Below are 23,043 nucleotides of genomic sequence, written 5' to 3'. Positions count from 1 at the left end.
TGAGCCAAAACCAAGAGTCAGATGCTTAACCAACTGAGCCACCCAGGCGCCCCTTATTTCACTTCTAATACGCGTTTTATATACTGAGCATCAAGTGATGTCCAGAGGATCGTATTAATGGGCAGATCTTGGAACATAGGTGTTGGAGTATGTTCTAAATAGACTCGGTATTTTCCTAGCCGTGTGAACTTGGGCAGGGTGACTAACTTCTTTGAACCTCTGTTCTTCGTAAAATGAGAACACCAATTCTTGTGAGACTCTTGTGAGGATTAATTGAGATAATGTGTATGAGATTGTGAGCGTACTGTAAATACTCGATATTATTTGTTTCCTATCTTTTAAGCCTCTTGAATTAATGAAAAGATAACTCACATGAATTCTGCCTCCATGTTCATAGTCTAGCAGAAGAGACACGATGCATAGCTAAAGACAAGGTACCAGGTGCTGAATACATCGATAAAATGTAATTGTTCCCTTAGATACCTAAATCAAAACGCTGCACAACTGGAAAAAGTTAGGGGGGGTTGCTTTTAGCTAGTTTGACCAGGACAGTCCAGGTTAACTGTCAGAGCTGGGAATTGAGGGATGGGATGGAATAGGGGTGGATGGCATCTGGGTGAAGGGAAGAGTCTGAGCAAGCAAATGTCAGGAAAGCTTAGGTGCATAAAAGAGCAGTAGCTCAGTGTGTGTGTGAGGAAAAGCACATGTGAAGGGGAGTTGTATGAAAATAGGACCAGTAGCTTAGCTTTGAATGTCAAGCCCAAGAATGCAGGCTTTTTCTCTAGGCCAAATCCATATTGTGCTTCAGAAATCATCCTGGAAGGTACATAGCCTGCATTTGATGGGGACAGGGGCAGTGGAAGCTTAGAGCAGGTGTCCAGAGAGGACATGTTGAAGGCCAGGACTGTTAGCGCTCAAGGAACTATAGAAGAGGGGATGGTATGAATGAGATTGTGCAGCTAAAACTGATAGAATATTATGGTCCAGGAAAAAGATGTCCAGACTCATAACAGTGTTTTGAGCCTAGGTGATTGGGAGGGTAAGTGCCATTTTCAGAAACCAGGATCTCTGGAGGTAGAGCCGATTCAGAAGTTAGATCACGTGTCTAGCTAAACCATAGACAAGGCAGCTTGAGGCGAGGCTGCGCGAGCAGGTGTTAGCTGCTGACTGTGAGTTACAGTCCCTGTCTCTGAGGACGAGGCCACTTCCTGCGGACAGTCTATTTTCTCTGCCGGTGATTGCCTAGAATGTCCAATAACCTCATCAGCTTCTGTGTTCTCACCTAGAAATTTAGCCATAAATTGGGACAACATAATTCACTTATTTGTAAGATCTAATTCCCTTGAAAAAATTAAAATGCAGCCTGCTAAAAGCTTATCTGTGAGGGCATCAGGCCTGAAACACAGATTGGGCACTGTCTGCTGTGGTATATAGGGCAAGCTATTTTTAAAGCTTGTGATTGTTCCCGTAACTAGGAAACAGACAGGAAATGAATGATTTTGTGAAAGATAAAGACAGTAGCTAGATGGTGTATTTGCATTTGTAGGAAGAGCAGTGCTACCCTGGCACTTAGCCAGGCCAGAGACATCCCCTGGTCTTCTTTGTGGACCATTTCGTTTATGTCAGCAAAAACGCTTGTGCCCTCTTCCCTCCCTAGGACCTCTTTTTTGGTGGCCCATCAGTAAGAGCGCACACACACAAAGCTGTCAGAGCTGTGGCTCCTTTGTGGTTCCTGTTACTTCCTACTCATTCACTGGGCCGCCCGTTTTTTGTCTTCTAAAAGATGCTTCATAAATGCATGTATTGTTCATTCATTTCTGCTCGCAGTTGCTGGCAGATACTGCCCATCACAGAGATGTCACCTCTCCCTTTCTCCCAGAAGTCTTTAAAAGTGTCAGTAAAATCCCTTAGGGAGTCTGCACTGAAACATTGGTTTGGGGCTCCTGCAAAAAACACCCCCTTTTTGAGACAGTCACCCAACTCCGAGCAGTAGCTGAGAGCCCCAGATGACACAGAGACCATCGAGGGGCAGGTGCACAAACCTTGTGGGGCCATCTTTCTCTTTTAAGGGTTTCTTTGAAAAGAATCCATTTCTTTCCAGTTTTATTGGGAACTAATAGGCCTGCATCACTGTGTAAGCTTAAGGTGTATACACGATGGTTGATTTACATGTGTTGGTAAACGATCGCCGCAGTAGGGTCAGCTGACATCCCTCTTCTCATACAGATGCAACAAAAAGAAAAGAAAAAATAGAAAAAACTCTCCTTTTCATGAGAACTCTTAGGATTTATACTCTCTTAAAACTTTCCTGTCTATCCTACAGCAGTATTAGCTGTGGCCATTGTGCTGTGCAGCACACCTCTGCTACTTACCTTACAGCTGCAAGTTTGTGCCTTTTGACCCGCCTCCTCCAAGCCCCCCTCCCCCCTCCGCCTCTGGTAACCACAAGTCTTATCTCTGTTTCTGTGAGTATGGTTTTGTTCTTTTGGTTTTTTTCAATTCCACATCTAAGTGAGATCATATAGCATTGTCTTGCTCTGACTTATTTCACCTACTATAATGCCTTCAAGGTCCATCCATAGTGTTAAGTGGTAGGGTCTCCTTGGTTTTTCATGGCTGAATGATATTTCATTATTATTATTAGGGGTATATAGATACATACGTATATGACTTCTTTGTCCGTTCATCCGTTGATGGACACTTAGGTTGTTGCCAATCTTGGCTTTGGTGAATAGTGGTTCTGTGAATGCAGGAGTGCAAATACCTTTCTGAGTTAGTGTTTTCATTTCCTTTCTATATGGGAATAGTGAGTTTTACACACACACACACACACACACACACGTGCGCACGTTTTAGTCACTTTTAACATTGTATTAGACATTATAATAAAAGGATTTCCCAGGCTCCGTCATAACTGGGTAGCCACACTTGGAAAATGCAAGTGTCCCAGGTCTGTTTACTCTGTTGAGGTCTGAAAAGGACATGCCTCTAAGGCTCTGTAAGACGATTACCTTTTAAGTTCTGAACTTGAACTTTTGATTTATAAGTGAAAAAATAAAACCAGTCAGAATCATACATGGAAAATTCACAGAGGGATAAAGAAAAAAATTATTCACGATCCCACTACCCAAAGATAGGCCTATTCTAGCATCTTCTCTAAGAGTGGATCCCAGATGGGCGGATGGGTGAGTGGAGGGTGTCTTGGTAGGTAGACTTGTTAAAACAAAATTATATTGTTATATGTAATTTTGTATCTTGTTTTTACATGATATAACATCATGAACATTTTTCCCATATCATGCCGTCTGAAAACATAACACTGGCCTAATAGACTGTATTAGATGTACCCTTATTTACTATTTTTGGACATCAGCTACTTTCATTTGTTTTGTATCCTCAAATGTGCTTCAGGTGAATATCCTTGTGTCTAAATCTTTGCCTATACCTCTGATTATTTCCTTAGGATAAGTTTCTAGAACGGGTTATCCAGCTCTTTCTTCCTCACTTGGTTATTTGTTTAATTTGCTTCAAGATGGTAAAAAATATTTTCAAAGAAAATGGTACAGTTCTGTTCTCATGCTTTTAAAAATTTTATTGTTATAAAGTATTCTCTTTTGGTCGGGAAATCATAACAACAGATAGAATATTTTAGTTCATCCCCCCCCCCCCCCCCAAACAGCCGTCTTACACATGAGAGAAATTGAGCTTTACAGAAGTTGAACAACATGCCAATAAGTGACAGAGCTGAAGTTTGAGCCTGCACCTCAGTATGCGCCCAGCTGTCCTGGCACTGACGATGCACGTGAGACAAGACACATTGTCAGCCTCCAGGTCCACTGGCTACTATTGTGCACTGGTCTCCTGTCTGCCCAGGCCATCATAACAAAATACCCCAGGCCGGGGGTGCTTAGACAACAGAAATATATTTTCGCACAGTTCTGGAGGCTGGAAGTTGAAGACCAAGGTTCTGACCAATTTTATTTCCAGTCTCTTACAGAAGGCCACCTTCTCTCTCTGTCCTCCCATGGCCAGTCCTCTGTGCTCACATGGCGGGGGAGAGAGAGTGTGCAAGCAAGAGCTCGCACATGGGAGCTTTCTGGTATCTTTCCTCATAAGGATGCTAATGCCACCAGGTCAGGGCCCCACCCTTAGGACCGCCCTAGAGACTACACCTGCAGATAGCACCTCAGTGGAGGTCAGGGCTTCCATATGTGAATCTGGCGCACGGGTATGGGGTGGGGGGCAGTTGAGACACAAACATTCAGTACATAACAGTCTACCAGTCTTTTGTGCTAGAATCGTGTGTTGTGCTGGACTTGGGTGTTTCCAGTTAGTGGTAGAGTTTCTGAGAGTGACTCCTACATGAGTACTGCCTGTTGCAGTGTGGTCTCTCACTAGATGTGATCCGTTGTGCTTTAAGGAAAGACAAAAACACTGTATTGAAAAATGTCCATTTCACTCATGTATTTCGGAGTCCTAAAATTTTCCGTTAGCCTAGATTATTTCCTAGAGCAAAAATTCTTACTTCTAGTAGCTTAGGTCACCTAGGTAGATCAGCCCACTATTTCAGTCACAAGGTCCTAGGGCTGAATTTGTTGTATCAGACCCCTGGTAAATTGGCAGGCAAGGATGGTGTGATTATCACCCGTTTCAGGAAATGAACTTCTAGCTGAAGGTGTTTCACACCTAGGAACTATGTATGAGTGCCCTCCCCCCTCTCCTGACAGTGCTTTCTGATTGGTCGTCATCAAACAGCATCTGAAAAATCAGAACCAGGCCATTATTTTCCAGGATGAAATTGAATTAAGGAATGTTTTTAAATGAAAGATATCATTCCTGTTGTAGTCTAGGTAAGGAGATAATTTATAAGCAGACAATTTAAGAAAAGAACCTAAATTTAGGGGAACTGCAAGGTGTTTTGAGTGCTCCTGAAAAGATGACTTTTCTCTCTTAAGGAAAAAAACCAACCTGGTTGCAAGGCTATACTGCAAGAAAGATCTGATAAAATTTTGACAGGTTTCTGTAAGTGTAAAGATGCTCAGTAGATATTTACTTAATAAGTCTTTTCTCTGTTGCTTTCTTCATTTCTAAATCATCCTTGGCTATTTTTAGAAAACTGTATTCGTAGATAGTTAAGGAACGTCGAGGTATGAGTGTAAGTTCCCAAAGAGCCATTCTTTCCTACAAGGAAACTCCTGAGTGTGTCAAAAAAAAAAAGGGAGCACTTACCTAGGGAAGGGCCAAAGGGAGCTTAAAGAGTCACTGGCCAGATGTCAGAGCTTTTTGTTTGCTGGTGCCTTGTGGAGAAGGCTGGTCTTAGTGTAGGAAGAATGCATCTACCACTCTTCCTTTTAAATGACCACTTGTCGCTTTAAAACCCTGTCATGCATTAGCCACCTTGTCCAAGTAACGGCTATGGCCCCAGAGCAGTTTTTGTGGAATAACTGTCCCCTCCCCCAAGCAAACAAAGATCTGAGTCACCCACAGTCTCCCTCTCCAAATAAAGGGCCTTGCAGTGGCTTCAGATTGGTTGCCATAAGAGGAAAGTTTTTCCTGTGTCTGGCACTGGGATGTCCCACGTCACCTCTCACATACATGAGCTGCTCGGGCTTCCAAAGGCAACAATAGCTCTGCCCAGTGTGTTCCAGGTGCAGGCAGCACTTAGAACTCAGCGGCTTGTGACCAGCTGTTCCTGAGCAGCTATTCAGAGGGGAGAACGGATTGATTTCCACAGGGGAGTAGTTACAGTAATGAAGTAAATAATTGCCTCCTCACTGGGGCTTTTACCGCCAGGAAAGCTGGCAACCCCAAGTCCCCTCTGTCTGCTGGTTCCGCCTGCCCTAGGTGGTTTGCCGGGCTGCCGAGGAGGGCCGAGTTCTCACTCGCTCCGGGGCTGTGCCGAGCTCACCCCCGTGGGGTACAAGCTCTAGATGCTGTGTGCATTGCTGGAGGAGAGAGAATTCGCTGCCCTGGTGCTCATTAACCTCTGCTGGAATTTCGGGGCTCTGAGTCATTTGTTGTTCTATAAGGGAAGACTTGGGCTGTTTGCCATTGCACTTTTTTTTCTCGATCCTTTTTGTGGTATCAGTCTGTCTTTAAAGAATTCTTTTTTCCACTCCCCAGGCACAGAGAACCAATTAAAGGCTAAATCAAATGGGCAGGTACTTAAATTATGAACATAAAAGTATATCTAGAACCTTCCAGAATTTTTTGTGGTTGACAATTAAAAGAATGGCAATGACTACTCTTTTTTCTTAGCTATGAGCCATGCAGGTTTCTTGTTTTTTCTCTCTTCCTCCTCCTCCTCGTTTCCCTTATTTAAAATAAAATAATAATAACTGGTAGGCCTCAAGCTAATATACCCGTGCTCATCTGGAAGCCACTAAAAAAACTGTTGATTGTAATAAAGATGACTAACAGAAACCTGGGGGGTAGTGCCGGTTCGGGCCATAAAGGGCTTCTGTCTCTGAGCTCTGCAGCTGACTTGCCCTAACTCCTCACGTACATGTTGTCATGAGCAGCAGATCTGTGCATTTTTAATATTTTACTTAATTTCTAGTGCCCCAAGTCTTGCCATTTTTTTCCTGTGTGGTTCGTTGGGTTTTTTTGTTTTGTTTTTTTGTTTTTTTGTTTTTGACGTCTCAGCAGAGCAGCAACTGATAGTTTCCTGTCACGCCGACACTTAGGTTAATGGCTGCCTGCTGGACCCCGTGCCTCCCGTCCTCGTGAGGAAGGGGTGCCAGTCGTTGCCCAGCAACATGATGGAGACGTCTATCGATGAGGGGCTGGAGACGGAGGGGGAGGCTGAGGAAGACCCCAGCCAGGCCTTCGACGCGTTCCAGTCCACGCGCGGTGGGCAGAGACGGCACACTCTGTCAGAAGTGACCAATCAGCTGGTCGTGGTGCCTGGTTCAGGTAGGCTATCAGTAAGCGCCGGGTGAGTCTTCCCAGCCCGAACCCTGCTCGTCTCCCAAGAAATCGCAGTGACCCCACCACTCAGGATGCTGCCTACGCCTTAGTCCTTTACGGAGCAGGCTCGACGGGCTGTAGGATTAGGCCTGGTCAGCAGCCGCAAAGAGTCAAGTGAAATACGTCTGAGCCGGTCCCCACCTGCCGAGATTCACGTGAGCGCGGTGCGATCCATCAAGGACTCTGGCCTCTCTGGGGTGTCAGAGATCTTACGGGCACACACCCCACTAAATTCGAAGCTGATTAAATTGACATGGAAAGAGTTTCTGGAAGAGTGTTTTGGGTGGAGATTGGAGACTAAGAATGTCAGAGCTGTGCAAACTCAAGCTAGTTGTGCTTTGTATTCCATGTTCAAAGAAGGCGCTGTTTGCTGCTGGCCATATATCTCTCGGTTTGGTCTTTTTTTTTTTTTCTTTTTTTTCTCTTAAAGGGAAAATTTTCTCCATGAGTGACAACCCCTCCCTTGACAGTGTGGACTCTGAGTATGAGATGGGGTCTGTTCAGAGGGACCTGAACTTTCTGGAGGACAACCCTTCCCTTAAGGACATCATGTTAGCCAATCAGCCGTCCCCACGCATGACCTCTCCCTTCATCAGCCTGAGACCTACCAACCCAGCCATGCAGGCTTTGAGCTCCCAGAAGCGAGAGGCTCACAACAGGTCACCAGTGAGCTTCAGAGAGGGCCGCAGGGCGTCGGATACCTCCCTCACCCAAGGTGACTGGGGCTCGTAAAACTCTCCTGTGGCAGGACTTGAGGGGGTTTGTGGCTACGTTGGTTTCACACGTCTCATCACTGGAAGGCCTTGCGTTGTATTCACATGTCTGGTCATCGTTCTTTCTTTCAGGAATTGTGGCATTTAGACAACATCTTCAGAATCTGGCTAGAACCAAAGGAATCCTAGAGTTGAACAAAGTGCAGCTGCTGTATGAACAGCTAGGGCCAGAGGCAGACCAGGACTTGGCCCCAGCGGCACCCCAGCTCCAGGACCTTGCTGGCGCTTGCCCTCAGGTGGGTGCCCCGGGCCCCTCCCATGGGGGCTCTACGAGGATGAGGCAGGAGTGTGTCCTGAAGGGTGTGTCGTTTCATTTAGAAGATCGATTCCAGTCCCGGAGCTAACAGGTCGTTTTGGAGAACTCACAGCCCAGAACCTTTCCTTGTTGCTGCCACCTGCCACTGACAGGCTAGACCCACCCCCGCTGGCCCGGGTGATGACTGCCCTAAGGAGGTGTAGAGAGTCTCAAGCTATGTTTGGTTCATATGGCAGATGTTATATGAACGACTTCTTACAGTGTCCCTTGAGTTCCCCTCCCCCACGCCTACACACAAAAACAGTAACTCACATGAATGTGAAGTTTCTGGCCATTGCTTTTTTTTTTTTAAGTTGATTTATTTTGAGAGAGAGAGAGAGAATGTGTGTGTGAGAGAGCAGGGGAAGGGCAGAGAGAGAGGGAGAGAGAATCCGAAGCAGGCTCTGCACTGTCAGCCCAGAGGCTGATGTGGGGCTCGAACTCATGAACCCTGAGATCATGACCTCAGCCAAAACCAAGAGTCCAACACTTCAACTGACTGAACCACTCAGGCTCCCATGCCATTACTTTTGATTTCACTTCATTAAATATTTTAAGTGGATTATTTATGCTAAAAATACCAAAAAATATTGCTGTTTACCCAATAAATTTTAGTCTGCGCCTATTTTCGGTGCATCACGGGTATTACAGCATTTAATGGCCACATGAATGTACTGGCCTGTTGCTGTCAGGCGCCTTCGCCACAGTACTGACTGGGTAATCGTCTACTACAGATGATACACGGATACCTTTTTTTGCCAAGTGATTAACCTTCAGCCTACTAGTTACATAAAAAGCGTTCGGTATTAAGTCTGACAGAGTTGGAGTTCCTGTCCGACATTTGCCAAGGTGCTTAAACACGGAACTAAAACTTTCTCCCACATGGAGAATTGAAAATATCTCCATCCCCCTTGCTCCTCAGGAGGAAGTTTCTCAGCAGCAGAAAACGGTCTCCACTGTCCCCAGCAGTGTGCGTCCTCAGCTGTCCCCACGGCAAAGCCTGGAGGCCCAGTACCTACAGCACAGACTCCAGGTGCGACGTTCCCCGTGTTACTGCCGCTCACTATGCTCGCCCAGAATCTGCTTTGCAGCACAGCAGAAACCTGTTTTGCTTGGTGACTTTTCAGGGGAGATGCTGTATTCTCTATAGGCTGGTAGATGGACTCTGAATCTGTAGTTTCTAGAAACCTGTTCAGACTTAGCCTCGTGCTTGTATTGGCAGCAGAAAAGGATTTGTCCTCAGGCTCCAGGCAAGAATCAGGCCACCGGTAGGAGTCAGAAACCCGGTTTCTTTGCTCCTAATGTTATGCATTGTAGTGAGTAATAGAAATCTCAAGCCAACAAAATTTTAGTATCAGTTCTGTGCATTAATGCCTGAAAATCTTTAAAATTGATACACAAAGATCCCAGTTTATTCAGCAGGCACTAAGATCTTGGCTGTCAACATTGAACTCAACCTTTTCAGTTTTAAATCTCCACGACCCTTACAGTTCTAGAGGACTCTTAGAAACGGAAAAGCCACACTGGTCAAGCGGACACCACACAGGCCTGCTGGTGCAGGGCCACTGGGCCGCACGGGTCCCTGCCCCGGGTCTCAGGGAGGAAGTGTCTGTGCCTTTATTATCCCGCGCAGATTCTGGAGGACACGGTTGACTTCGTCCTCTGGGCAACTCCGGGCAAGCGGACCGTGTGGTCACTGCATCCTAGGTGACATCATAGTGTCGTGCTCCTAATTCTTTTTCTGCTCTTCCAGAAGCCCAGCCTTCTGGCCAAAGCCCAGAACACCTGTCAGCTTTATTGTAAGGAAGCCCCGCGGAGCCTGGAACAGCAGCTGCAGGAACACAGGTGAGACAGGGAGGTCGCTGGAGGTGTCGTCCGTCCCCGCCCGGGATGGCATTTGCCTCTGCTAAGTAGAAAATAGGTTTCAAGAAGTGATGACTGAGCTAGATGTTCCAGTGTCCCGGGATACTGGCGGCAGGAGACGGCGGCCGAAGTGTGCCGTTTCCTTACCCTTTCGGGTTTGAATAGACCTGAGCTTTCAGAATCTGTGACCTAAAGCAGTTTGAGCGGGTTATACTTCATCGCCCCGGGTGGTAATCCGTGCCCTCAAGCCTGACCAGGAGTCACCCTAATCCGTCAACCTGCAGCTGCCCCCAGAGGCCAGCTGGGTGGGGAACCCCCCACCCCCACTTTGAAACACCCCAGGTGGGAAAGGTGCCTCTTGCTTCACAGGGAGAAAAGCTCAGTCTTAGACAAAAAGTGTGTGCACTGAAGGATCAGGATCGGGGGACAGAAAGTAGGAGGTAGAAGAAACCAAACAGTCGGTTCCTGTCCCGTTTTTTTCCTGCGCGGACAGCAGAAGCGGGAGGGACGGAAGCGAATGACTGATCCTGGATTTATATTAAAATTGCTACCCCTGAGGAAGATTTAAACTTCTTTCTTTTGCTGTTGCCAATTTAGACTCCACCAGAAGCGACTCTTTCTGCAGAAACAGTCTCAGCTGCAGGCCTATTTTAATCAGATGCAGATAGCGGAGAGCCCGTTCCCGCCGCCCCTTCCCCGCCAGGAGGCGGCTGCGCAGGCGCCGCCGCCCCCGCCCTTCGGCCTGGCCCAGCCCCTGAGCCCCGTCCTGGAACCCGCCCCGGAGCAGATGCAGTACAGCCCCTTCCTCGGCCACCAGTACGAGGACCTGCGGCTGCAGCCCCTGCCCTCCTCGCCCGGGCCCCGGGCCCCTGCGCTGCCCGTGCACCTGCAGCAGCAGCAGCAGCAGCCGCCGCCGCCGCCCCCGCCGCCGCCCCCCGCAGGCGGGAGCCGCCCCCGCGCCCCTCCGCTTCCCCTATCAGACTTGCGAGCTGCCGGGGGCGGCGTCCCCTGAGCCGGACTATCCCCCGCCCTGTCAGTACCCCATGGATGGAGCCGCGCAGAGCGGCCTCGCCGCACAGGACTGTCCCAGGAGCTCAGGACTGCAGGAGGCCGCCTCCAGCTACGACCCCCTGGCTCTCGCCGAGTTCCCTGGACTCTTCGATTGTGAGATGCTGGAGGCTGTGGATCCACAGCACGGGGGCTACGTCCTGGTAAATTAACCTCGGCGCAGGAAGTGAGGCGGGTCAAGTGAGGGAAGAATGCGGATTTCTATTTTTTTTCCAGCCTTTTAAGTGTCGAGCTTACTTTCCTGCCCTCTCCCAAAAGGAGAAAACCCACGTTGCCCAACTGGAGTCAAGAGGGCCTGGCCAGGCGCGCAGCGCTTCCTCTGGGCTCTGTCTCACCGCGGTCTTCTGGGCCGAGGGCCTGGAACACGTCGGAGCTGAAGCCCGTGCCCTTAGATCAAGTGGAGAAACGCTGGTGGGAGGCGCTGACAGATGTTGTCGTGAGACATCCAGACCTAGGTTTTCTGTAGACCTACAGCAGTTCGTTACCGGGGGAAACCTTGGTGAACAGCTGTGTGCCATTAGATCTGGGCAAAACGAAACACAAAAAAAATGCAATATATTTTTCACTGAAGCCAAGCGACAGCCCGTCGTGTTCAGGCAGGTCGAGACTACGTAGTGGGATTTGAAGCATAGGAAGGAAAATTGTGCTCGGTCACCGAATCCTAAGTTTGAAGCTGCTGATGCAGGTTGTCCCCAAGGCCACTGCAAAGCAGGGGGACGTGAGCTTTGTTTCAGGGGCTGCTGAGTGACAGCCGGGACTGAGCCTTGATACTGGCAGTCGTCTCCACCTGGAGCAGTGACTTCCCCCCCCCTCCCCTTTTCAGAGGTTTCTGGGGCTCCTACTCTGTTACCTGTAGAACCAAGAGACCCACCGCAGTGGAGACTGGGGAGCACCGGCCCTGGGCCTAGGGGAGGACGGGCTCTTCCCGCAGAGTCTTCTGTGGAGACCGCTGCTCCCGGGCGGTCAGTCTTCAGAGGGCCTTGCGGCGCTTTTAAAATGTAGTCACTACTTTGACTTTATACTCTATGTTGCTAGTAGTTTATGGAGCTTTGTACATTTGGACAGTTTCATGTAGGGCTTAGCAATTCTAAGGACAAGAAAAATGAACTTCGATCTCCCATGTGAAGTGGTAGTGCCGTGCCTTTTTTGCCCAGACCGTGCTTTAATTCTTTCTTTTCTGTAGAAACCAACAGTTTTCCATTTATGTCAAGGCTGAATCCAAAGTCCCTTCGGAGTTTGTTTTCCACCATGTGGGAATCGCGTTCTTCATTTCCTTCAAAGTTTTAACTTGTAATGAAATGTTCAAGTATTACAGCAATATTCGGAACCACAGATGTGTTAACCATCTAGCAGACCATCTGCCAGACACGTTCGAGGACTAGCGAAACGTAACCTTAACCCTTCCAGTTCACTCATCAGAGGAAGTCAAAGCTAGATGCACCAGCTAGTTCATTGTGTACCTAGAAGGAGCGAGTAACCACCCCGCGTTACAAACCCAGTGTTCCTGACAGACGGTCGTTTGTCCTGTAGCCCGGCCTGTCCTAGCAGCAGGTGACTGGGCTGAGCACAAAGCGTCACAAAGCACAAAGAGAGACACTACACTGATGCTGCATCTAGAAACACCTTTAAGTTGCCTTTCCTCTTTGTAGTCTGCCCGAGCAGGTGAGAAGCCCCTAGCCCGGTATCAGGGAGGCGCTCTGCAGGGGGGTGAGGGTCCGGGGTTAGCCAGAGAGGGTGCGGTGGAGGACTGTTGTTTTTTTGATGGCCACAAGTCAGGAAAACCCCGGAGGAATGAATTCTGTTCATTCTGTGGATTATTTATTCCTCCTCGTGCTTCAGATTCATGGTTTCGGAAGATAGAGAACATCGTTTCATTTAAGCGATGCTTGTGTTACCATCTCTAACCTGTTTTCAGTCTGCAAAATAAGCCAGTTATGAAACACGGTTTGATTTTAGACTAAAGGATTTTTTTCCAAAATCTACAGAAGCGCTGTAGTATTTGTGAAATTAAAATGCCTTCCGGCCTGAAACTGGGGTCGCAAGAATGGCACTTAGAGGTGGACACAGAGGCCGTGGGCCACGAGCCTGGGAAACCTCTGAGCTGTGGCTGACAGGTGAGGCCTGCCCGGGGGGACAGTCCCAGCAGCCACCAGGTCTGGGAGGCGCTCCCCCGGTGAACAGCGTGAACCACTCTGCCGGACCCGTGTCGTAAGCTCCTGTTTGCTTTCCTCATTTCAAGCAGCAATCAATAAATTCCACAACGATCGTCTTGACTGAAATGTAGCTGGTGAGCGGAGACTGGTGGTGGTCAAGTGTTTTCCCAGCCCCGTGTGATCTGCCCCCTAACTAGTGACCTCTGTACGCTTCTGAGTTTTCACACACACTAAGATGACACTAAGAAGGCTTCGTGTTGCTCTGTTTATGAGGCTTCTCTGAAATCCTCTGGTCTGTTTCACGTTAGCAGTGTGTGCACTACTGTATAGTAATCATTCGCTTTATTGTCTCGTAAACCAGGCTCCTCTGAAGAGACTTTGGTGAGATGAACGTGAGGTAAAAATGTCATTCGGCAAAAAGTGCAATACGCGTGGTACTTTTATTTTTTATGTTCTTTTTTAATCCAGGGGTATCAGTCTCTGCTTTGGGAGAAATGCACTAGGTCTGCAATTTCCAGCTGGGCAAGTGTGTCTCTGGGATTTACATGCAACTGATATGCTGGTCCCTGTAAGGCAAGTACGCCGTGTTACCACAACAGAAATCCTCCCTTTTAAAGGCCCTGGGGGGCTACACTGCCCCCGCCCCCCCCCCCCCCCCCAGCGGGCACTGCCCTCGCGGTATCTTGAGAACAGGGCAGAAGGTTCTCGGCAGCGCCCCGTCTCCGCTATCCACTTAACGTCTGGGGCCCACGGAGGAGGACTAAGTACCTGGCACCAAGGACCCTGTACCAAACTCTTCCTCCCCCTCGGAAAGAGAAAGTCAGACTCCCTCTGTTCCTCAGAACTCAAGCCCGGCTGGGGACTTAGGCTGTTTCCTGAGTCAGGTGGGACAGGGCGTGTGCCCTTCTGGGGAGGAAACGGGCCACTCTCCCGCCACCCCTGGGCCTCTCCCCCTCTGTCCCCACGCTGTCATTAGCACCTCAGGGGGGGTGCGCGGGGCACCCGGAATCGGGAAGAAGCGGGTGTATGCAGCCAGGGGGTGCCTGGGGGGCCCACCAGAAACCACGGGGAAGGGCCACCAGCTCAGGGACGTGGATACATCAGATGAGTGGTTTCCTGGGCGGGGCCCTCCCCATCTCCATCTCTAGGCCGCAGTACTTAAGTACAGGGGTCGCCGCGCGAGTCCATGGATCACGTTTAAGAGCTTCTGTCAACAGTTACACGTAAGCACCCTTTTGGTTTAAAGGATATCCCACTCCAGATCTCTTTCACGTTCCTCCTCCTCTAGAGACCGTACAGCGTGTCCTCGGACCCGTGTGGGGGGCTTACCTTGGCCACATCTGTACCCCTAAACCGGGCCATCTCTACTGCCTCCTCGGAAGCCGCCCGAGCCGCGCGCTCTCTCTGTACCTAGACATCAAAGGTAAAAACTGGAGAACAGGTAGTGAGTTGGAGTCATTGTAGAGGCAGGAATCTTTGATCACCGTGTTAAGTCTACAAAAACTTCCCGAAACATCTTCAGAAGGGTGAAAGACAAGAGCAGCATCAGCTGTGTTTCTGAACTAGACAAAAACCTTTTTTTCATGGACGTACGCCCTCTGCCAGGTGCAGCAGTGTGGCCCTGCTCGGCCAGTGGCCCGGAAGGGGTGGGGGCGCAGGCAGGTGTCCTACCCCCACACGGAGCCGCCGCTCACCCCCCCACCCCGCAGCCGGGAGCCCCGCCGGTTCCCACCCCAGCCCTCAGCTCCCCCGCGTGAGAACGTGTGTACGTTAATCCACACACATTTCACCAGGGCTCTCCTCCATTTCACAACCAGTCTATCAAGTCAGCTGGACACAGGCTCACCTCCCACAGCTGAGGAAACCAAGGCTCTTCAAAGTCGAGGTGACCTGACTGAGCGAGCAGAGCCCGCGCAGGAGGAGCCAGGACAGGCTCTGGGGTTTTCCAGCTCCTCACGCAGGCTCTGCCCCCACCGCCCCCACCGCGGTAGCATCGGACTCCTAGTGAGCCCACAAACAGAGCCCCATCTTAGCAAAGTAGCAGCTGAAGGGGGCTCTGGCCCTGCAACCAGGTTCTCCCCTTGGCAGCCACCTGGCTTCGGGGAAGAGGCGCCTGCAGGGACAGGCCACGGCCCTGGACCCCGCATCCTTCAAGGGCCCGCTTAACCACCGGAGGTCAGACTCCCAGCCCGCATGTCTGGTTCCTTCTAGTCGCACGACGCTCACTTCCTAGAGGAGTAGGAGGAGTGGATGGATGGTGGCAGCGCCCGCCCTGCCCTGACGGCGGAGCCTCTGCTCACCCCACCCCCCGGGCTCAGCCCCAGGGAGGCCCTTGGAGAACAATCTGGAAAGCTGCCTGGCCTCGAGGAGGGACCTTACCATTTCTTTACAGGGAAGGTCCGTCAGACACAAGTGCTGACTAGACACTTTTAGGGATGAAAAAAGATAACCCACTCTGATTGAACAGAGGCGGGGTGGGTGGGTGGGTAGAGGGGAGCTGTGAAAGAGGAAGTACAAAACAGCACCCTGGAGAAACACGACCCCGGCCTAGAATACGGTCGCATGAGCCAACAGTGAAAACCCGGACGGCTGCTGGCTGGGTGATGTGTGTGCCGGTTCAACATCTCCATCAAGGCCATGCGAGTGGCCATGGCTTCCCACTAGGGGTGAAAAAACCCGCCTTGGCCAAGATCTCCGAAGGGAAAAGAAGCAGAAAGAAAAGGTCCGCTTCTCTTCGGGGACTGCAATTGAAGAAATAAAAGTGATCGAGATATTTGCACTTTGTGGAAAGGGCAAGATTATTTGCTTATTTCTGAGAGGAGGAGGGTTGGTCTTTGGTTTTGTGAAAGAGTTCCTTTTGATTAAAATCTAATTGTAGTTATTTTTTCTGTGTGCTTTTTTTTTAAGTTACTAAGAAAAAATGGTGAGTTCAATAGCTTTGGTATTTTGAGTGCAAATCATAATAGCTCCAATGTGAAAAAAAAAAAAAAAATCAAAATGTAACCTGTCCCTCACTGTTAGAAAATTGCCTAAAATGCAGTTTAATAAATGATCTTTGTTATCAAATGGTAATTTAAAGGGGGTAATTTTCTGCGAAGAAAATGTACTGTTTTTATGTTTCCAACATAAAATTGAACTAAAATAAAAACAACTTGTTTTCTAAGAGCCTGGGTGATCTGAATGTCAGAGGGACGAGATGGGGCCTTTACCTCATCGGGCCTTGACTGGAATTTATTTGAAGTCTGGAAGGTGGCTGTGTTCCCTGAGCTCTGGTGCCCATTTCAGGCTCCAGAAAAGGACAGCGGATAATATGTTCTCATTGACGTCAGCAGGGTAAATAATACCTTGCTCTGAGATCGCCCGAGTCCATGTCAGCCACTGCAGAAGGCTGGCGGGGACAGGCTGACCACAGCCCGCCGCCTGGGCCGCGCTGCCTGGCTCTCCCGGAGCCTCCGAGACGGAGGCCGGCAGAGGAGGGGGGCGGGCGCCTCGGGCTCCCCCAGTTCAAGCTGCAGAGCAACTGGGGGGAGGGGCGGGGTGCCGCAAGCCCCCGCTGCGAGTCCACAGTGGCCCCCTCTCTCGGCCTGAGGAGCCCTCCGCCCGCTGCTGGCGCGCACACCGCCCCGGCGCCCTCCGGTGCCGGAGAATCCCTTTGCGAGGCACCGCGAGTAGACCCGAGTGAAAGAGCGCGAAATCCTGCTTTCCGGCAGCGAGTTCAACGGGGATTTGGTTTCACTCAAACCGTCGCAGCGGAGCCCATGCTGCAGAACTGAGCTCCCACGCGGGGATCGCCTGACGTCCGCAGGGGCGGCCACGCACAGCAAGAGAGCACGGCGCTCCGCGCCCACCTGTTCGGCCCCAGCACCGCATGCAGGTGCTCGGTCCTGACCTTGAGAGCTGTTACCCCTGTCGGGCAACCCAAGAACTTGGTGACCCTGAGGTTCAACTGCCTCTTTTTTTTTTTTTTTTTTTTTTTTTTTAAAGGAAAGCACTCAATTTCAGTAATGGCATTTTGCAAACTATCCCTTTTCCCACCAAATTTCTCCATGATCCTCGTGTTGCCAAAAACAGCCCAGGGGCACAAGCCAAAATAACAGACCTGCTGGCACAGAATGACCGAAACCAGCCAGTCGGGCCCCTGACTTAAACATTCTCCAGGACATCCTTCCCTTCTGCAGCCTTTGCGAGCCAAAGTCTTGGCCCACGTGGAGGAGGGAGAGCCCCCTCGGGAGAGCTGAACCCCAGGCCTGGGGTCTCTGCCAGGCCCGGTGGGGGCTGGGACTCACCAACACTGCCTGCACTTGCAGAGGGACACGGTGTCTGCAGTCCGCTCACCAGCACGCCACCATCGCCACACGTCTGGGCCCTGCCCAGGCACGGAAGGCCTCGCACCCCAAGCCGGTGCTCCTTCACAGACAGAGTCCGGTCAAGCTCCGCATCAGGGAGGCTTTGAGAGTTTCCGACTCAATCTCTCCTTGCTCCTCAAAGAGGAGGAGGAAATAATGAGGCCTGAGATGCTGTAAGGGGACGGGTCTGAGGGTGCCGACCCTCAGGACTGAGTCCGTTACTGTGCCAGGGCCACTGCGCAGCTGCGAGTGAGGCCCAGCTGAATGGAGGCGGAGGCCCCGAGGCCTTTCCTAGAAGCACACCATGCAGGGGACGCTGAAGTCTCAGGCACCTCCTCAGCGTGAGACCCACTGGAGCTGCCCTGGAGTCACCAGAGAGGCCCACATGTTGGGCAGGGTCGTTGTGCCAGCAGAGAGGCCCCAGGGACCGAAGGGCCCGGCCAGGAGAACAGGGCGTCGCTTCCCCAGGCTCACCTGCTGGAGGCCCCACCCCCGCCCAGAAAGGCCCTCCAGGCAGAGCGGCGCCTGCCGGGGATAGGGGACATCGGACAGTGCCAGGGACAGCGTGGGAGGTGGCAAAACACCACTGCCAGCCCCGCCAGGGTGCTGAGCGCATCATGGCAAAGGCTCGTTGTTCCCAGGACTAACTCGGGGACACTCACCAGCTGATTTAACTCCTAGCTTTACTGTGAGGGTCAAGGGGGGCCGGGCCCTCCAAGCAGAAAGCCCCTCAACAGCTCCTCATACAGTCTCCCCTCCAGCCGTCTTGCTCTCGCTGAGCTCCTCACCCCCCAACAGCAGACTCCCACGTGGGCGTGGGACACCTGGGAGACCTCGGCACTGGCCGAGGGTGGCTGCCCAATTCTGAGCACCTGCTCCAGGTTGAGAACCGAGAACTTTGGTTCCTGGATTCCTCCACTCTCGGTCATGAGTTCTGGGCAGCACCAGCCACAGGTCCCACAGCCGGAAGAGCATCCACGAGAAGCCACATCCCACCCAGAAGAAGGCCTGTGTCATCCACCTACAACTTCCAGGCCAAGCCCCTGGACAGAGGGGCAGACGGCCCCAAGCTCCAGCAGTGGGGATGGTGCCAGGAAGAGGCCAGAGCTCCAGTCTCTGCTGTGCGTCCTCCACGCCCAGGCCTCCGGCAACCTCTCCGGGCCTCTTCCCTCCAGGCATCCAGAGCTGAGCTCCTGAGATGGCCCAGGAGGCCCCCAGGCAGCTCTCGGGCGGGGGGGAATGAGGACAGAACAGGCAGGAGGTTGGCCCCAAGAGCCCAGACGACTGAGCTGCCCGGTGGCCCCACCTCAGGCTAGCCGGAGCTGCCCAGTTAGAGCACGGAAGACAGGCCAGAGGCCAGAGGTCCTTGGGGCCCAGATGACGCGAAGTCTGGGGGAAATCAGCAAAGCTGGAAAAACCACAAGTGGAAACAAGAGCGGAAGGAGAAAGGGGTGCAGGAGGAGGGATCTGTGCCGGACGGACTGCTGGACCGAGGGGAGCGGAGGAAGAGGAGGATTCGGCACGTCGGCGCCCGCAACCATTATCTACGGATGCCTCCCTGGATTTGAGTCTCCAAACCCGGCCGCGTGGAGACCGAATGTCCCTCACAGCTGCTCCTTCCTGCAATAACAAGACTGACATCACTGTTGTCAGGGAAATGGTGTTTTGATTAAAATCATGTGACGGCTACTTTGTGATTCAATAAACAAATCCTGTGTTAACCCTCGCCTGACGGAGGGCAGCCCCATCACCACAGGGCAACCGCAGGGCGACCGCAGAGCGTCCTGGAGGGAAGCCCTGCCCGGCAGGAGGGGGACGGCCCGGCCGCCGCCACTGCCACGACGACCAGGCAGCTGAGCGCACCTGGGGTGGGCCGGGAGCTCGAGGCGGCCGCGCTGTTCCCCGGCGGGTCCCGCGCGGAGGGCACGGGTGACGTCCAGCACAGACATCTGCTCTGCAGGCGCGGGGCCGAGCGGGCACCCTGCGACCAGAGGAACCGAAACGGCTCTGGCCTCGGGCTCCCCTCCCCCGGCCCAGGCGGCAGGGATGCCCCACGGCTCCCGCCAGGCCCCAAGGCCGACCCGGGCGGCCAGCGGCACGGACGGCGAGGGAGGGGTTAAGAACAATTTCTGGCTTGCGTTGGATGACTTCCTGGATCACTCACTTGGCTGCCGGCCCCTGACACGCAGGGCTCTGCCTGGCAACACTCAGTTCCTTCCATCTCACCCTCAGGTCATTTTCCTTCAGAGAAACGAAGGCAGGGAAGGCAGGGGGTATTTCTGGGTTCAGTGATCTGCAGCCTCAGCAGCCTCCAATGCCAGGAGACCCCGAAGTAGACAGGACTTGGGGGGAGGCTCACAACCCGCCGACAAACGGAGCCAACGGCACCGCCCGTTTAGGGCCGTGAAGACCAAAGGAGAGTCCGCACAGTTCGCGAGGCCCGAAGTTCAAGGAACGACAGCTAACGCGGCCATCGCGGGGCTGCTGACTTAGCCGAGCAGGTCGGCCACGGCGAGGTCGCCTCCAGCGTCCCACGCTCGGGTCAGACGTGCGCGCTGCATTTATTTAGTGGCACGGCCAGTTGCCCCTGACTTTGTAGGAAAACACCTAACACCTTTCTTCCCAAGCAAGGCTGCGGCGTAGGCCTGAAAATATGTGACTCAGTCCTGCCCCTTCAGTGAAGGCATCTTCCCAAAGTCCAAGTTCCGTGAGAAACAAAGGGCCGAGCATTCAGGCGCGTGTCGGGGCCCCGCGGCCGGCCGCAGCTGTGAGCGACAATGTCCCCCAGCGCAGCCCGGGGTGCAGCCACCAGCACAACAGCTTGGCGGGGCCGGGCTGGGGGGGGGGGGGGGTGCTGCCCGTACCGGGCATGCCTGGCAGCTCCAGCCCACAGGCAATGGAGAACACTCTACGGTGAAGGACCGCAGTTCGGGGCCTGGACAACAGGACCAAATTCTCGTGGCCTCAGTCTACTTAGAACGAGAGAGAAGCCAGGGAGATTCGGAAGGCAAGCTTTCCACGTCAGAACGTTCCCCAAGCAAACCCACCACAGCAGGCATGAGGAGGCCGACGTCTGCCCAATCCACCACACACAGCCCGAGCTCAAGAGCGGGCGGCTGAGGCCTCTGCCCCGACACACGGCCTGGGCACCGCGCGGGTCCACTTACACGCAGGGTTTCCCCTAAATCCGGTGTGAGTGTAGCTCCCTTTCTTAGGGTTTTAATACGCCTTCTCCTCTCTAGCAGACCTGGCTGTAAGAAATAATACACATAACGTACAAAATACGTGTTCGTCGACTGCTGGTGTCGTCGGCAAGGCTTCCGGTCAACAGAAGGCTACCAGTAGCTACGTTTGGGGGGTCCAAAGTTCTATGTGGAGTTTCAACTGTGCAGGGCCGGGGGGGCGGGGTCCGCACCCCAACCCGTGTTGTTCCAAGTCAGCTGCATTTGTGAGCCATACACCACGCTCCCAACAAAAAGCCCCAGGGCAGGCGCTGGCACCAGCTTCGATTAATGAGCAGTTACTCTCAAGTTGAAAATTCCCGTATACCTCCCCTAGACACACATCAAACGGGGCTCGGGGCCCCGACACAGGGCGAGCGACAGAAATGGTGCTTCCCTTGAATGGAGAGAACCGCCTGAGAGGAGCCGTAGCAAGTGAGAATGGCCGCCAGTCTCTGAGGGGAGTGGGAACAACCCGCATCTCCAGAGGCGACTCCACCAACCACCCCGTCCTCTGTGTGAGCCTCGCTGCCCACACAGCGGGGAGGGCGGCCGGGAGGCCTGTGGCCACAGGAGCCCCAGAGCTCTGGAGACCCCACCCCGCCCCTCAGAAGGAAGGACAAGGAGGAGGGCAACAGGCTTTAAAACCACACTCCGTTGGCCTGAAAAATCAGTCTCCTGAAGAGAATTAAAGGTACCACTCTGCTGCAGCAGAGGTCCCCCTGCTGCAGCACCACGCCACGCCGGCCACCCTGCACGCGCACCTGCAGCCCAGGTGTCCGTGGCGCTTACCTTTCTTGGGTCCTCTTCGGGCCCTCTGGCCCTCAGGAAGTGGTTCTTGTCGGCCCCAGGAGCGCTGGGCTCCTCACTGTCCTTCGCAGGGAAATCTGGCTTCCTCAGCCTCTGGGCCACCACTGGAGACACAGACGGCAGTCCCGTAACCGGCCCTGGGCCCCGCCGGCCAGCACCTCCCAGCCAGGACCCCCCCCCACCCCCCCCGCCCCCAGCTGCCCCAGCACTGCTACGACCCCGGGGACCCGGGCCCAGGAAGCACCGCAGAACCTCACTGAAGGTGCCCGTCCCTCAAGGGCCACCGAGCGCCACCCCCACGGGGTCTTAGGGTGCCAGCTGGATGCTTCCCCCACACGGCGGTCACTGCCTGCAGAGCCCCAGCCGGACAGAAAAGACCAGACTCCTCTCAGAACTGGGAGGGTCAGCTTCAGGGACCTGGAGAAGGGAAGGAGTCGGCTTCACTACCCAGCGAGTCAACTCCGTCCTCCAGAAGACTGCCATCTCAACCGAACATTATGTAGTTTCCTGGAATCAGGAGGCTCATGGAGGCGAACGGGAATAGTGGGACCACTGTAGGTATAAAAAGGCCCGGCGCCACAGGAGTGACCGGGAGAGAGGGGCAAGGCCCTAGATGGCGGCGGTGACACAAATCCCAGGGAGACAATCCCACACCGGCGCAGAAGCACTTCATCCTCAAACTGAGGCGGCGGCTCCTGCTCTCTGGGCTCCAGGCAGAGCGGATGGAGGCGGCTTCAAGAGAAGAGCACGGGGCGGGGGACCAGAGCGTCACAAGCTCAGTACAAGGCAAGAAGGCGGGCCGCGCACCCAGCGAGTTTGGCGGCCCTGCCCCGCCGTCCCTGGGGGGCCACCGGCACGTGAGTGCTCCAGGAAAGCATCGACTTTCCACTCCGCGGCCACACGGTGACGGTGACGGGTAATGCCGCACCGAGGACGCACCGCTGCGGCTCCCCTCTGCGTCAGGAATGACACGTCCGTTTCCCCCAAAGGTCTGAGTGAGCATCCCGGAGGCCTGGACCAGACAGCTCAAAGGTCGGGCCGCTGTGCTGATCAGGACGAGCCGTCCAGCAAAGACCCCGGGGCCCCGCAGCCCAGTGGCCAAGCTGTGGCACCTCCATGAGCCAAGGGCCATCACTGCAACGAGCCCTTGTCAAAAACCACACACTGAGCTGTTCGTTCTCATGAAACAGGACGTGTCTTCAGGTTGCTGTCTTCGCAGCAGCGCAGAGAAACAGGATCTGGCCTCTTGATCCTGTGACGGGGAAGCCACACAAACGTGGGAAGAAACACACAGATGAATCCCGTGGTTGAGGGGACGGCTATGCTGGCATAAGCCTGTTCTGTCTCTGCTCCACTCTCCTCCCTGACTGAACGGATGCCAAGGGGGCAGGACAAGAACTACGCTCCTCCCCGGCAACATACACTGGGGGCCATCACGCAAACCCCAGCGGGGCCGCTGCCAAAGCGGGGCCTGAGGAAGGGGGGCCCAACCCTCGCGTAAGAGTGGTACAGTCCTTCCTGGGCCAGCGGGAGGAGACGCAGTCT

The 23,043-nt window shown here is 53.1% G+C and overlaps 2 protein-coding genes across 4 annotated transcripts in view; one reads left to right on the top strand and one right to left on the bottom strand.

Moving 5' to 3' along the window:
* SIK2 (salt inducible kinase 2) overlaps positions 1-16,284 on the top strand; it is a 123,121-nt gene extending 106,837 nt beyond the window's left edge. Inside the window, 7 exon segments of the mRNA XM_019469204.2 lie at positions 6,687-6,915; positions 7,400-7,684; positions 7,815-7,978; positions 8,960-9,070; positions 9,791-9,882; positions 10,498-10,836; positions 10,838-16,284. Coding sequence (XP_019324749.2) covers positions 6,687-6,915; positions 7,400-7,684; positions 7,815-7,978; positions 8,960-9,070; positions 9,791-9,882; positions 10,498-10,836; positions 10,838-11,120 — 1,503 coding nt within the window. The 3' untranslated portion in view covers positions 11,121-16,284.
* The window catches only part of PPP2R1B (protein phosphatase 2 scaffold subunit Abeta), a 33,482-nt gene continuing 23,981 nt past the window's right edge, over positions 13,543-23,043 (bottom strand). Inside the window, exons 15-17 of one of the 3 annotated variants that reach the window (XM_053900516.1) lie at positions 21,481-21,602; positions 14,451-14,531; positions 13,543-13,687 (exon numbers count right to left, since the gene is read on the bottom strand). In XM_053900516.1, coding sequence (XP_053756491.1) covers positions 13,595-13,687; positions 14,451-14,531; positions 21,481-21,602 — 296 coding nt within the window. In that variant the 3' untranslated portion in view covers positions 13,543-13,594. Of the gene's footprint in view, positions 14,552-21,480; positions 21,603-23,043 lie in introns of all 3 variants that reach the window. The other 2 variants (XM_053900518.1, XM_053900517.1) reach the window with 2 other exon arrangements.

The sequence above is a fragment of the Panthera pardus genome, unplaced genomic scaffold (assembly GCF_024362965.1).
Source record: "Panthera pardus isolate Hobbes unplaced genomic scaffold, ASM2436296v1 HiC_scaffold_12, whole genome shotgun sequence".
NCBI classification, from domain to species: Eukaryota; Metazoa; Chordata; class Mammalia; order Carnivora; family Felidae; genus Panthera; species Panthera pardus.
This window is presented reverse-complemented; position numbering and strand designations above follow the sequence as displayed.